The following is a 15,588-nucleotide window of genomic DNA, read 5'->3' on the forward strand; positions in this document are numbered from 1 at the left end:
ATTTTTGGGGACAAAAATATATTATCAATAAAAATGTAAATTATATATGAATTTAAAAATTTAGAAAACAACTAGGGGCGAAACTAGAAATTTATTATAAAGGTAGTGAATTTTTTTTATAAATACATTTTTCTTAAATTGAGGGTGTCATATCGATTTTTCTTTATTTAATTTTCAAGATATATATATATATATATATATATATATATATATATATATATATATATATATATATATATAATTAATACTAATTAATATTTTTAAAATAGAGAAAATAACTTCAGTGGCCAAAAATCCCAGATATATTACGATTTTGACCAATTTTTTTTGAATTTGCGAAAATGACCAACAAATCGCAATGCGATCTCTAATTCGCATTGCGATCTCCAGTATCGCAAATTCGTGTTCCATTTCGCGTTGCGATAGTTGAAAATCGCGTTGCGATTTTTCATTTCGCGTTGCGATTTTTCATTTCGCGTTGCGATAGTCTACAGTTGTCGTTGCGATTTTCTAAATTTGTTGTAATCTACAGTTGTCGTTGCGATAGTTAAAAAAAAGATTTTGTTTCTTAAGAATTTTCTCTAAAAAGATAGTATCTGCGCGGACGTGTCGAAGACACGTATTACCACGACCACGACCACGACCACGACCACGACCCGAGACGAGACGACGGCGGCGGCGCGCGAGAGTCCCCCTTGTTCTCTTTCACTCAACCAGGAAGTGCACAATCCAAGCCTTAAATACAATTCCCAATAGTATTTCCAATACTATGTGGGATTGAGCATTACCCCACTTTTTCTAATTTTTTACTTTTAACCATGTTTTGAAACAAGTAAAAGTAGTCATTTAATTTGATGATTTTGCTTGCATATATAGCAACTTACATTCTTAAGAGTAATATACGTAGATATCATGTGCTTAATTTAAGTAGCATAGGTTATCATCATTTCTTCAAGTATAAGAATACAAACCCGACAGAACCTCCACCAGAACCAATCATGCAACGCTTGTGGCAATGAACGTTATTCAACTCTTCAAGCAACAATCTTCACAATAGGATTGGTAATGCTCAATCCCACATAGTATTGGAAATACTATTGGGAATGGTATTTAAGGCTTGGATTTTGTACTTCCTTGTTGAGTGAAAGAGAACAAGGGAGACTCTCGCGCGCCGCCGCCGTCGCCGTCTCGTCTCGGGTCGGGTCGTGGTCGTGGTCGTGGTCGTGGTCGTGGTCGTGGTCATACGTGTCTTCGACACGTCCGCGCGGATACTATCTTTTTAGAGAAAATTCTTAAGAAACAAAATCTTTTTTTTAACGAATTTGGAAAATCGCAACGACAACTGTAGATGTAACACCCCAATTTAGGGGCTAAATTTAAGAAAATATAAATTGGTGGATTTAATTTGGTATTTTGAAAGAAATAAGGGATTAAATTGTAAGATTTCAAAGTTGACAGACCGTTTTAAGAAGTGCAGGAAGTTCAGTGGCTAAACTCTTGGTTTAGCCATTTTTAATTATGAGATGTTATAACCCCCCAGACTCCCGTATGTTTCTGGAAAATTTTCCAGTTTTCCTCTCCCGTTCTCCCTACTTCCAACTCCGATCTACTCGTCGTCCGACCTCCAAACGACAAGCCGAAACAACCATCGTGTTCGTTGTCAACCGAGGAACAAAACCCCTCAAACCTTTCGTCGTGAATCATCGCCGTTCGTCGTGAATTTCAGTCTGAAGTATCATCGGTAATAACTCGGTTTTAGTTGGTTTTTCATCGATTCACGACGATCGGGTCATCCGTTTACGACACCTCCCACACCATCGTGTTCCTTGTGCCGTTCCGAGTCCACCGGTGTTCTCTTTTTTCTCCGGCGGCGGCGGCGCGTTGGGAGGTGAACCGGTCAAACTTCCCGATTTGTTGAAATCGAGCTCTCCGCCGTTCAAAATTGTGAACCGAGCTTTGTAAGTATCTCGAAATCGCTCAAAAATAATTTTTAGAAATTTTTCCGGGATTTTATCACTGTTCACGCGCCCCCACGCGCCTCCACTGGGCGTGGGGAAGGGAAAAGTGACCGGTTTGATCGGTTTTGGAACTGTTTTGACCGGTTTGACCGGTCACAACCCGACCCGACCCGTTGACCCGACCCGACCCGTTGACCCGACCCGACCCGTTGACCTGACCCGTTGACCGTTGACCCGTTGACCGGAGTTGACCACTGTTGACCAAAAATTTGACTGGCTTTGATCGGGCATTAAACGACCTTTGACTTCGACCGAGTATACCTATCCTGACATTTTTCGACGTTCCAAATCCGATTCCGCTGTCCGTTTTTCGAAATTCGAACCCGAAGGCCTCGAAATTGTCAGTCAAACCCGTTGACTTTGATTTTGACCGAAAATTCCAAATTTCTGAAAAGTCATATTTTATGCTTTCAACGTCCTGAATCCAAATTCGAAGTCCGTTTTGCCAAATTCAAACTCGGTAAGCCGTCTTTCACTGATTTATCACCCGATTCGATCCGTTTATCGTAATTAAGCTCCGTTTCTGATATAATTTATGTTGATATGTATCTGAGGAATTATTGGAAGTTGAATTGAAGATCAAAGGCGTTCGAATGGAATTTTTATGGTCGATCAGTATTGCACGGAAATCGAGGTAATACTTTACTACCTCTTTATGCTTTATAGAACATGTTGGTATTGGTAAATGCATGAATGGAAATGTTTGGTCTCATATGTGTAATTAATGAAGTTCTACACTCGATCTGAATACGGTAAAAAGGTTCAGTAATTGATTATGGTTCAGATGACTTTTATAAGAAATTAAGGGATTGCTAGAATTAAATTACAAGTTATGTGCTTAGTGGTAAAGAAATCAACCTGGATCTGTAACTTATAATTTATTTCATCAAAGGTTAAATGTTAAAGGCATTTGGATGTGAATTTATGAAAATACTCCGGTAGGGTAAAATTACGAAAATACCCTTGTGTTATAAAAAGACAAGATTGGAATATGGAAGTTAGATAAGAGGATTTTACAGACATATTGATCTGATAAAAATATTGATGTGCATAAGAAATGATAGTTATACGTAGACATTATGGATAACCGGTTTTTAACCCCAAAAGGGTTTATGCAAGATACTAGAAGTGTGTTAAGGGAATTATTTCAAGATCAGAGATTGTTCAAGAAAGCAATTAATCATAGGATCTCTAAATTATATTATTTTCGTTAAGAGCTAATATCGAACTTATCTGGTTAAGAAATTACGGAAATGCCCTTAAGAGGTAGAATAGTATGAGATAACTCTGAATGAGAAAATACTTAGAGGATTCGTACTTAACTCGATTAAGTACAGATTTAATTGTTAAGATCCCGACTTAGTGCAGGAAAATTTATGATATTCCGTTTGTAAAGTCTGAGAAGACACTTGACCTGAAAATATTCGAATAATGAGTAAATACTGGAAGAGTAATTTATCGGGGGTATTCTGCTGTCAGAATTGTTCGAAAGGACTGAAGTAAATGATAAGATTGAATTAAATAATAAGATCGGATGGAAGGAAAAGATTGAAATACCGTGAATCTATAAAATGACCAAAATACCCCTGTAATAGAAATGACCCAAGAATATCACCAAGCTCAGGAATGATTGAATATCCTCGAGCTCTGAAATGAATGAAATAAAACTGAACATCAAAATTACCAAAATACCCTTATGGCCTAAATTAAGTAAATGTATTGGATTAATTAAGGAATCCAAGTAAGATAAGTATTGGACTACCTTTAAAGGTAATGGAAAACAATTCAAGTGAATAGATCAACCCTAAAGCTATGTCAATACCTGAATGACATAGATATTACTGGAACATGTGTTCATCTTCTCAAGTTTGGCTCGATGATAATTTTGGAAGTATTCAACTCAGCTTTAGATTGTATTCAGTACTAAGAATTGGACGTTTGTTCGACAATCAACCATGAAGACCAAATTGAATGGAATGGAAGTACAACATGTATCTGAAATTCAGGAACGTTTGAATTACTCTGGAAAATCCTGAAGTAACTGGAATAGAGATGACTGCTAAATGAAATAGGTAACTTCAATGACTGAGGATTTAGTAAGTGACTTGGATAAGTCTGGAAACTCTGATGAGTTTACGTAGTGTACAATTACAATGAGTTTGAACAAATTAATCAAGTACGTCAGCATTTCATGATATTGTAGAAGTGTGGAAATGAAATAAAGACATTGGAAGATCTATTCAACAATGATTCTGAAAATGGTCTATGGACAAGAATTGTGGTATTAAAGAGTAAATACCCTGGAAGAACAATGAATTGACCAATCGACAGGCATTAGTTCTGGAAACTATTCATCTAAGAGTTGTCCGATAATTCGATCAATCGATAGATAATATAAATGTCCTGAACCTTCATTTCTTCCTTATCAGCTCAAGTCACTTTCTGAATAACTGATGATTCTGTCAGTTATTGAACTCTTTCAATAGTGATTCATAATTCCGATATTCTATCGGTATACTAAAGATCCGTGTTCCCCTACTTGTTAAGATTATCCAATATCTTTGAATACTATCTGTAAATTCTGGTGTGTTCCCTACTCACATGAATATTTTACCTGATTTTCGATTTGATTTCTGATTTGATACTTGACATGGATTCTGATCTGATATCTGACTTGGATTCTGATCTGTTACTTGACCTGATTTCTGATATGATACTTGACCTGATTTATGTTTTGATTTTTGATATATCTGTTTACGGACGGACATATCTTACTTGGGGGGTAATGTTGGAGGAAGTATACCTGGAGGCTCCTCGGCTGTGTGCTCAGGGCCTTATTTACCGGTTCCTCGGCTGTGTGCTCAGGGCCAACTGGACTTGATGGTGGGTGTATGGTTCTGGGGAACCTACACAACTTGGACTTGTTGGATGGGGGTATATATATATATGTTTTTAAAAAAGATCTGAAAAGTTACATGATTTTTGGGAACACACTAGAAAACCTGTTTTGATCTCCTGAACCTAGACATCCGAAATATTTCCATCTGAAATGAATACTATTTGTTACTACATGCGATATCAATGAACCTCAGCTCAACATAAAGATCTGTAAAATATCTGAACCAATAAGGAAAATATGTTTATCTGTATCTGCACGTTTTTCAACATCATCTGGTAGTTCTGTATTACTGAGCTTTTTGAAGCTCACTCTATTACTCACCTTTTCAGGTTAAAAGAATTGTACCAGTGCATCTATCGACTTCAGTAAGGGAGTTTTTCCGGCGTTGTAGCCGAGTATGGTACATGTGAATAGGGGGCATGTAATTGTATTTTGATTTATATACGAGTCTGGAAATATGTTTTATTTTTAAATAGTGACAAATGATTTTATAAGTTTACATGTTCGGATAAAAAGATTTAAATTTTCCGCTATTTTTACAGTGGGTCGCTCCGGTGGCCCTAATGTGACTTCCTGGATCGGATCGGGCTACCTGCATCGGTCTGGGGGGTTACATTTAGTGGTATCAGAGCTATGGTTTGAGTCAAAAATTTTCAAGATAGACCGACCGGTCAAATGTCAAAATATGTCTGATCAGTACATACCCCTAGACTGCAATCGTACCTCTCTGAGCCGGAACTCCAGGGCTGAGTCCCTATCTGTATTGAGTAAAACCAAAGTTTCTATCTGCTAAGGCTATACTTGTACAAAAAGGAATACCAGTAACATCTGTCTAAACGCTGTAAAGTATCTCATGAGCCATGTGAGAGTTATTCATCTGAGAATTTCTGACTCGACTCCAGAAATGAAATTGAGATATGTTGCTGCTCTACGAGCCTATTCACGTATCCAATGCTGAATTGATTTCACAAGAATAAAGTTGTTCTGATTATTTACTTGGACTGAGGGAGAATTCTGAAGAGATTGATTACTCGAGAAAATTTTAAATTCTTTTATTGAAATAAGGAAAATTTATGATAAGAATGTATGCTCAGTTGGTTAATGATAAGTGGAGGAATCGTACTTTTATAAAAGCTATTGATAGATTTGAAAGAACTGATGGAAGTTTCATTTATGCAATTATGTGACATGAATGAATTTCGGGGACGAAATTTTTTTAAGGAGGGGAGAATTGTAACACCCCAATTTAGGGGCTAAATTTAAGAAAATATAAATTGGTGGATTTAATTTGGTATTTTGAAAGAAATAAGGGATTAAATTGTAAGATTTCAAAGTTGACAGACCGTTTTAAGAAGTGCAGGAAGTTCAGTGGCTAAACTCTTGGTTTAGCCATTTTTAATTATGAGATGTTATAACCCCCCAGACTCCCGTATGTTTCTGGAAAATTTTCCAGTTTTCCTCTCCCGTTCTCCCTACTTCCAACTCCGATCTACTCGCCGTCCGACCTCCAAACGACAAGCCGAAACAACCATCGTGTTCGTTGTCAACCGAGGAACAAAACCCCTCAAACCTTTCGTCGTGAATCATCGCCGTTCGTCGTGAATTTCAGTCGGAAGTATCATCGGTAATAACTCGGTTTTAGTTGGTTTTTCATCGATTCACGACGATCGGGTCATCCGTTTACGACACCTCCCGCACCATCGTGTTCCTTGTGCCGTTCCGAGTCCACCGGTGTTCTCTTTTTTCTCCGGCGGCGGCGGCGCGTTGGGAGGTGAACCGGTCAAACTTCCCGATTTGTTGAAATCGAGCTCTCCGCCGTTCAAAATTGTGAACCGAGCTTTGTAAATATCTCGAAATCGCTCAAAATAATTTTTAGAAATTTTTCCGGGATTTTATCACTGTTCACGCGCCCCCACGCGCCGCCACTGCGCGTGGGGAAGGGAAAAGTGACCGGTTTGACCGGTTTTGGAACTGTTTTGACCGGTCACAACCCGACCCGACCCGTTGACCCGACCCGACCCGTTGACCCGACCCGTTGACCGGAGTTGACCACTGTTGACCAAAACTTTGACTGGCTTTGATCAGGCATTAAACGACCTTTGACTTCGACCGAGTATACCTATCCTGACATTTTTCGACGTTCCAAATCCGATTCCGCTGTCCGTTTTTCGAAATTCGAACCCGAAGGCCTCGAAATTGTCAGTCAAACCCGTTGACTTTGATTTTGACCGAAAATTCCAAATTTCTGAAAAGTCATATTTTATGCTTTCAACGTCCTGAATCCAAATCCGAAGTCCGTTTCGCCAAATTCAAACTCGGTAAGCCGTCTTTCACTGATTTATCACCCGATTCGATCCGTTTATCGTAATTAAGCTCCGTTTCTGATATAATTTATGTTGATATGTATCTGAGGAATTATTGGAAGTTGAATTGAAGATCAAAGGCGTTCGAATGGAATTTTTATGGTCGATCAGTATTGCACGGAAATCGAGGTAATACTTTACTACCTCTTTATGCTTTATAGAACATGTTGGTATTGGTAAATGCATGAATGGAAATGTTTGGTCTCATATGTGTAATTAATGAAGTTCTACACTCGATCTGAATACGGTAAAATGGTTCAGTAATTGATTATGGTTCAGATGACTTTTATAAGAAATTAAGGGATTGCTAGAATTAAATTACAAGTTATGTGCTTAGTGGTAAAGAAATCAACCTGGATCTGTAACTTATAATTTATTTCATCAAAGGTTAAATGTTAAAGGCATTTGGATGTGAATTTATGAAAATACTCCGGTAGGGTAAAATTACGAAAATACCCTTGTGTTATAAAAAGACAAGATTGGAATATGGAAGTTAGATAAGAGGATTTACAGACATATTGATCTGATAAAAATATTGATGTGCATAAGAAATGATAGTTATACGTAGACATTATGGATAACCGGTTTTTAACCCCAAGAGGGTTTATGCAAGATACTAGAAGTGTGTTAAGGGAATTATTTCAAGATCAGAGATTGTTCAAGAAAGCAATTAATCATAGGATCTCTAAATTATTATTTTCGTTAAGAGCTAATATCGAACTTATCTGGTTAAGAAATTACGGAAATGCCCTTAAGAGGTAGAATAGTCTGAGATGACTCTGAATGAGAAAATACTTAGAGGATTCGTACTTAACTCGATTAAGTACGGATTTAATTGTTAAGATCCCGACTTAGTGCAGGAAATTTATGATATTCCGTTTGTAAAGTCTGAGAAGACACTTGACCTGAAAATATTCGAATAATGAGTAAATACTGGAAGAGTAATTTATCGGGGGTATTCTGCTGTCAGAATTGTTCGAAAGGACTGAAGTAAATGATAAGATTGAATTAAATAATAAGATCGGATGGAAGGAAAAGATTGAAATACCGTGAATCTATAAAATGACCAAAATACCCCTGTAATAGAAATGACCCAAGAATATCACCAAGCTCAGGAATGATTGAATATCCTCGAGCTCTGAAATGAATGAAATAAAACTGAACATCAAAATTACCAAAATACCCTTATGGCCTAAATTAAGTAAATGTATTGGATTAATTAAGGAATCCAAGTAAGATAAGTATTGGACTACCTTTAAAGGTAATGGAAAACAATTCAAGTGAATAGATCAACCCTAAAGCTATGTCAATACCTGAATGACATAGATATTACTGGAACATGTGTTCATCTTCTCAAGTTTGGCTCGATGATAAATTTTGGAAGTATTCAACTCAGCTTTAGATTGTATTCAGTACTAAGAATTAGACGTTTGTTCGACAATCAACCATGAAGACCAAATTGAATGGAATGGAAGTACAACATGTATCTGAAATTCAGGAACGTTTGAATTACTCTGGAAAATCCTGAAGTAACTGGAATAGAGATGACTGCTAAATGAAATAGGTAACTTCAATGACTGAGGATTTAGTAAGTGACTTGGATAAGTCTGGAAACTCTGATGAGTTTACGTAGTGTACAATTACAATGAGTTTGAACAAATTAATCAAGTACGTCAGCATTTCATGATATTGTAGAAGTGTGGAAATGAAATAAAGACATTGGAAGATCTATTCAACAATGATTCTGAAAATGGTCTATGGACAAGAATTGTGGTATTAAAGAGTAAATACCCTGGAAGAACAATGAATTGACCAATCGACAGGCATTAGTTCTGGAAACTATTCATCTAAGAGTTGTCCGATAATTCGATCAATCGATAGATAATATAAATGTCCTGAACCTTCATTTCTTCCTTATCAGCTCAAGTCACTTTCTGAATAACTGATGATTCTGTCAGTTATTGAACTCTTTCAATAGTGATTCATAATTCCGATATTCTATCGATATACTAAAGATCCGTGTTCCCCTACTTGTTAAGATTATCCAATATCTTTGAATACTATCTGTAAATTCTGGTGTGTTCCCTACTCACATGAATATTTTACCTGATTTTCGATTTGATTTCTGATTTGATACTTGACATGGATTCTGATCTGATATCTGACTTGGATTCTGATCTGTTACTTGACCTGATTTCTGATATGATACTTGACCTGATTTATGTTTTGATTTTTGATATATCTGTTTACGGACGGACATATCTTACTTGGGGGGTAATGTTGGAGGAAGTATACCTGGAGGCTCCTCGGCTGTGTGCTCAGGGCCTTATTTACCGGTTCCTCGGCTGTGTGCTCAGGGCCAACTGGACTTGATGGTGGGTGTATGGTTCTGGGGAACCTACACAACTTGGACTTGTTGGATGGGGGTATATATATATATATGTTTTTAAAAAAGATCTGAAAAGTTACATGATTTTTGGGAACACACTAGAAAACCTGTTCTGATCTCCTGAACCTAGACATCCGAAATATTTCCATCTGAAATGAATACTATTTGTTACTACATGCGATATCAATGAACCTCAGCTCAACATAAAGATCTGTAAATATCTGAACCAATAAGGAAAATATGTTTATCTGTATCTGCACGTTTTTCAACATCATCTGGTAGTTCTGTATTACTGAGCTTTTTGAAGCTCACTCTATTACTCACATTTTCAGGTTAAAAGAATTGTACCAGTGCATCTATCGACTTCAGTAAGGGAGTTTTTCCGGCGTTGTAGCAGAGTATGGTACATGTGAATAGGGGGCATGTAATTGTATTTTGATTTATATTCGAGTCTGGAAATATGTTTTATTTTTTAAATAGTGACAAATGATTTTATAAGTTTACATGTTCGGATAAAAAGATTTAAATTTTCCGCTATTTTTACAGTGGGTCGCTCCGGTGGCCCTAATGTGACTTCCTGGATCGGATCGGGCTACCTGCATCGGTCTGAGGGGTTACAGTAGACTATCGCAACAAATTTGGAAAATCGCAACGACAACTGTAGACTATCGCAACGCGAAATGGAAAATCGCAACGACAACTGTAGACTATCGCAACGCGAAATGGAAAATCGCAACGCGATTGTCAACTATCACAACGCGAAATGGAAAATCGCAACGCGATTGTCAACTATCGCAACACGAAATGGAAAATCGCAACGCGATTTTCAACTATCGCAACGCGAAATGCAACGCGAATTTACGATACTGGAGATCGCAATGCGAATTAGAGATCGCATTGCGATTTTGTTGGTCATTTTCGCAAATCCAAAAAAAGTTGGTCAAAATCGTATATTATCTGGAATTTTTGGTCACTGAGGTTATTTTCTCTTAAAAATAATTGGTGGGGGCCAAGGAATGTTCGACCAGTGGGAACAACTACACATCAACCCTTTTATTTCATCTATGAGTGTACATGATCAGAACGTTTGACGAATTGTTTGTAAATCATTCGTTTATTAAGCTAAATAGACAAGTATGAATATAATTTTTATGTTCATTTAATAAACGAATGAACACGAATAGAGATGTGTTTAATTCATTTATGTTCGTGTACAAGCTCGTTTATTGATTCGTTTATAAGCTCAACCTTATAAGCTCATTTACTCGATTTTTCTTTTATTTTTATTTTTTTACCTTTTAAATATGGGTGAAGGTAGAAACTAAAACATAAGGTGAACTTTGAAGTTCAAATTATAAAGTTTAAGGAAATTAAAGACCGGTGGCATAATTTTACAATTTTTTAGCTTGCAAACAAAAAATTGAATTTTGGTTATTGAACGTGTTCACAAACGTTGAACGAACATGTTCTCAAACTTTAAACAAACATATTTGTGAACGCTAAATGAATGAACACAATAAATTAAAAAATAAATAAAAAATAATGATGAAAATTTAAACGAACACGAACCGGATATAAGCTATTTTAATAATAAACAAACAAATGCATGCACAACTTTATCTTTTAAGCTCGATTCATTTACACCTCATATTTTTTGGAAATAATAATTTTTTAAATAATCATAAACTTCTATAATTAACATAAAACAGATACTAAAAAGTTAAGATAAATAAACTTTTAATTAAATAAATATTACAAATGGAAAGAAATAAAAATGCCAAATACAGTCGATCTTCCCAAAAAAAAAAATCAAACTTTACAAATTGAATACTCATTCCCGCCCAAAAATTCAACGTTTAAACCTTGAAAGATCATATTCAGTTCTATTTCCCCATATTTCCGTTCCAATTTACTGTTAATTTATCCAATCCCCAAAAATAAAAGAGAAAAAATGTCATCGTCGTCGGTACGCCGGCAAAGAGACTTAACCGCCTGCAAACAGAAACCTGCAAAAACCCCGACTCCGGTCTCCAACACCAATCCGACCCTAAAAAAATCATCTTCCGGAAAGGAAAACCCAAGATCCAGCAGTCTTTCTCGGGCTTCCGTGGTGACCCAGAAGCCCATGATCCGTCCCGTTCCACGCGTTGAGAAGGCGGTGGCGGTAGGTGGTTCCGACGGTGAAGGCCGGGTGCGGTTGTCCACGTCGTCTGCTCCAAGAGGTAGGAGTCAAAGCCCATCTGATTTTATTAGGGTTTTTTCGGATTTGAAGGAAGATAGGGTTTCAGTTGATAGTGTTTCAGTTGATAGGGAAAAGAAGGGTTTTAGGGATTCCAGAGTTAAAGGTTGCAAAGAAAATGGTGGATTTAAGGAGAGTTTGGTGATGAAAGTGAAGGAAAATGAGGGGAAAACACAAGGGGTTAGGGTTTTAGATGGGAATTGCAAAAAAGATGTTAAATTTAACTTTGATTTGGGAAAATCAAACGGGGAAAATATTCAAAATGGGGTTTCTGGGGCTTTTAATGAAAAGAGTATTTCAGATTTTGATTCAAAATGCGATGCAAAGTTTCTGAAAGAGAAATCTTTAAGTGATGGAAAGTGTTTGATGATTTCAAAAGAGGACTTGAGTGTGCAAGAAAGTGGAGGGAGTGGAGCTGCCATTAAATATCCAAGCAAACTTCACGAAAAACTTGCTTTTCTAGAAGGGAAGGTGAAAAGAATAGCTTCAGATATTAAAAGGACCAAGGAGATGCTCGACAAGAATAATCCGGATGCCTCAAAGGTCATACTTTCTGATATCCAGGACAAGATTTCGGGTATTGAGATGGCGATGGGAAATGTTGTGACTGATTCAAGTGGTAAACCGAGTGGTTTGAAAGGTTCTGGAGATGAAGATGTGGGTACTAAAAATGCTGATGGGAGTCAGAGTAGGCAGGTGGGTAATGTTAAGATATCAGTTAAAGGTTTGAATATTGAGGAATTGGAAGCTAGATTTTTTCCTCATCATAAGTTGCTTAGAAACCGAACATCATTGAAGGAATCGTCAGGGAGATCTCAAAGTCACGAATCCTCTAAAGCCGTAGAATCTGGTAGTGAATTAAGGGAAGAAAAGAAGTTACCGAGTCCCGTTGAGGATAATCCAATAGCCTTGGAGTTCTTGGCTTCACTTGATAAGCAAAGTAAAGTTACAATGAGGAATGAGCAGGCTACTTTGGAGAATTGTGATATTCAAGATATGGATGGTGGTGTTGCTTCAGGGGCACAAGGGCCTTTGAAAGACGTTGTTGTGAAGCATGCTGTAGAGATCAATCTAGAATCAGATGAGATACTCGAGGAGTTTGATGACCAAGAGAATAGGCCAACTGCTGTTGTTGAGGAGGAGTCTGAAGATGCTAGCGTTTACCAGCTCAATGAAATTGGTTGCAAGACTTCAACCGGAGGATGGTTTGTTTCAGAAGGAGAGGCAGCACTTGTTGCTCACTACGACGGGTCGTGTTCCTTTTATGACGTTACAAACTCTGAGGTATTCTTTATTGTATCTGTTCTTCTGTTTCCCGTTTTAGTATTCTAAATTCAACTATCAAATTTTCCTATGTTCCTCTGTTGTTTCATGATAGTGATTCAAACATCATTTTTATATTTTTTTCATCCCTGTTTGATGATTTGTGTTCCTACTGATTATTTGAATGTCTATTCCTACCTTCATCCTGTTTCTTGAGAATTCAATTCATCCAACCTCGGAATTGGAAAAAGTTTGAGCTTGCTGAAAGCTCGAGGCATTGATGTGTGCATGTGGCTATATGTTTAACCAAAAAGTTCTCTTGCAACCTCATTGATTAAATCAAATTCTTTGCACATTTATACCAACGGTGGAAAAAGTGGAGACAAAAACAACTTAACACACAACTTCTTAAAATGATTTCATTATTATTTCAGGAGAAGGCTGTCTACAAGCCTCCGGAAGGCGTCTCACCTAATATGTGGAGGGATTGTTGGATTATTCGTGCTCCCAGTTCAGATGGTTGTTCGGGGAGATACGTTGTGGCTGCATCTGCTGGTAATTCTTTAGAATCAGGATTCTGCTCATGGGATTTCTATACCAAAGATGTGCGTGCTTTCCACACTGAGTGCGGGGAAACTGCTTCAAGAACGATACTCGGTCCCTTACCAAACAACCCTTTGTATAGAAGAAATGCTCCGTGTAATAATTTACCACCGGAAACTCAGCAGTGGTGGTATAAACCATTGGGCCCTCTTATCATCTCTACTGCCAGCTCTCAGAAGGTTGTCAAAGTATATGACATCCGTGATGGTGAGGAAATTATGAAGTGGGAGGTGCAGAGGCCTGTGTTGTCAATGGATTATTCAAGTCCATTGCAGTGGAGAAACCGAGTGAAGGTAGTAGTAGCCGAAACAGAAATGATTTCTGTCTGGGATGTGAACTCTTTACATCCTCAGACAGTACTATCCGTCTCGTCATCTGGTCGAAAAATCTCCGCTCTTCATATAAATAACATCGATGCCGAGATAGGTGGAGGGGTTAGACAAAGGTTAGAATTTCATCCCATGTTTTCATTGATTGATGCGATATTCATTTACTGCAAGTGCCATCGTTTATTCTTGTTTATCATATCATGCAAAAAGAAAAGAAAGCACAGTGAAATTCTTGCATGGGTCCTAATGTTAGCAAAAATTGGATTGCAGAGTCAGTTCGGCAGAAGCTGAAGGAAATGATGGTGTATTTTGCACTGCGGATTCTATTAATATATTGGATTTCCGCCACCCATCGGGTATCGGTGCGAGAATCGCAAAAGTTGGCGTTAATGTGCAGTCAGTTTCCTCTCGAGGGGATTCAATCTATCTCGGATGCACTAATCTAAAACCATCCGGACAAAAACAGCCATGTTCTCAAGTGCAACAGTTCTCGTTGCGTAAACAAAGGCTCTTTGCTACATATTCTTTGCCTGAATACAATGTCCATTCCCATTATTCAGCCATAACACAGGTGTGGGGTAATTCAAACCTTGTCATGGGTGTTTGTGCGCTGGGACTCTTCATATTCGACGCACTGAAGGATGACGGGCTTCAGCCTTTCATGTACAATAATGGAAGTGCTCAAAATGTCCGAGAGATCGTTGGGCCAGATGACATGTATGCCCCTTCTTTCGACTACTTGGCATCTCGAGTGCTCTTGATATCCAGAGATCGCCCTGCACTATGGAGGTACTTGTCATAGGTTTGTACGATAGATGTTGGAAAATTGCATATCATAATTAATCAAGAGACAACCAGCATACCTAAATTCTAGGAGTTTATGTTTGGCCTCTCCTGGCATGCTGTGAACATATAAATGCTTATGTTATTGATTGAAGACTTGTTTTTTGCTTAGAAAACCAGTTAAGTGCAGCATGATGCTGACTTTCTATGTTGTAGTGTGTGTGCGTGTGTTTTAATGGAAGAGTGAATAGTGTTTTGCAGTTTTGGTTATCCTGTAGTTGATTTTCACCACGACCATGTTAACATTCATTATTAGAGGCATAAATGAATAGAATATTCAATGAATTGTTTGTAAATCGTTCGCTTATTAAGTTAAATAAACGAGTATGAACAAAATTTGTATGTTCATTTAATAAATGAAAGAGAACACAAACAGAGGTGTGTTTGATTCGATTATGTTTACAAACAATCTTGTTTTAAAGATTGTTTGTTGGCTTGTTTATAAGCTCATTTACAAGTTTTTTTTTTTGCTTTCATTTTTTTTACATTTTAATATTGGTGAATGGTGAAGATAAGGATTGAATTGAACATAGAGTAAACTTTGGAATTCAAATTGTAAAGCCTAAGGAGCTTAATGACTAGTGGTGTAATTTTACTATTTTTGGCTTGTAAATAAAAGGGTAAAAGGAGTGTTGCTCGTCC

The 15,588-nt window shown here is 37.4% G+C and overlaps 1 protein-coding gene across 1 annotated transcript; it reads left to right on the top strand.

Annotated features, from left to right (window-relative positions):
• The first annotated feature begins 11,554 nt into the window (after positions 1-11,554).
• LOC120218307 (KIN14B-interacting protein At4g14310-like) lies at positions 11,555-15,146 on the top strand. The gene is made up of 3 exons (XM_039215296.1): positions 11,555-13,192; positions 13,606-14,219; positions 14,374-15,146. Exons 1-3 carry the CDS (start codon positions 11,621-11,623, stop codon positions 14,903-14,905), a joined length of 2,718 nt encoding a protein of 905 aa, XP_039071227.1. The 5' UTR covers positions 11,555-11,620; the 3' UTR covers positions 14,906-15,146.
• The last annotated feature ends 442 nt before the right edge of the window (positions 15,147-15,588 follow it).

This window comes from Hibiscus syriacus, unplaced genomic scaffold (genome assembly GCF_006381635.1).
Source record: "Hibiscus syriacus cultivar Baekdansim isolate YM2019G1 unplaced genomic scaffold, ASM638163v2 tig00110195_pilon, whole genome shotgun sequence".
NCBI classification, from domain to species: domain Eukaryota; kingdom Viridiplantae; phylum Streptophyta; class Magnoliopsida; order Malvales; family Malvaceae; genus Hibiscus; species Hibiscus syriacus.

Coding starts and splice junctions, on each gene's coding strand:
- LOC120218307 (XM_039215296.1), top strand. CDS start 11,621: ATGTCATCGTCGTCGGTACGCCGGCAAAGAGACTTAACCGCCTGCAAA. Junction 13,193..13,605: donor ATGACGTTACAAACTCTGAG/GTATTCTTTATT, acceptor TTATTATTTCAG/GAGAAGGCTGTCTACAAGCC. Junction 14,220..14,373: donor GGTGGAGGGGTTAGACAAAG/GTTAGAATTTCA, acceptor ATTGGATTGCAG/AGTCAGTTCGGCAGAAGCTG.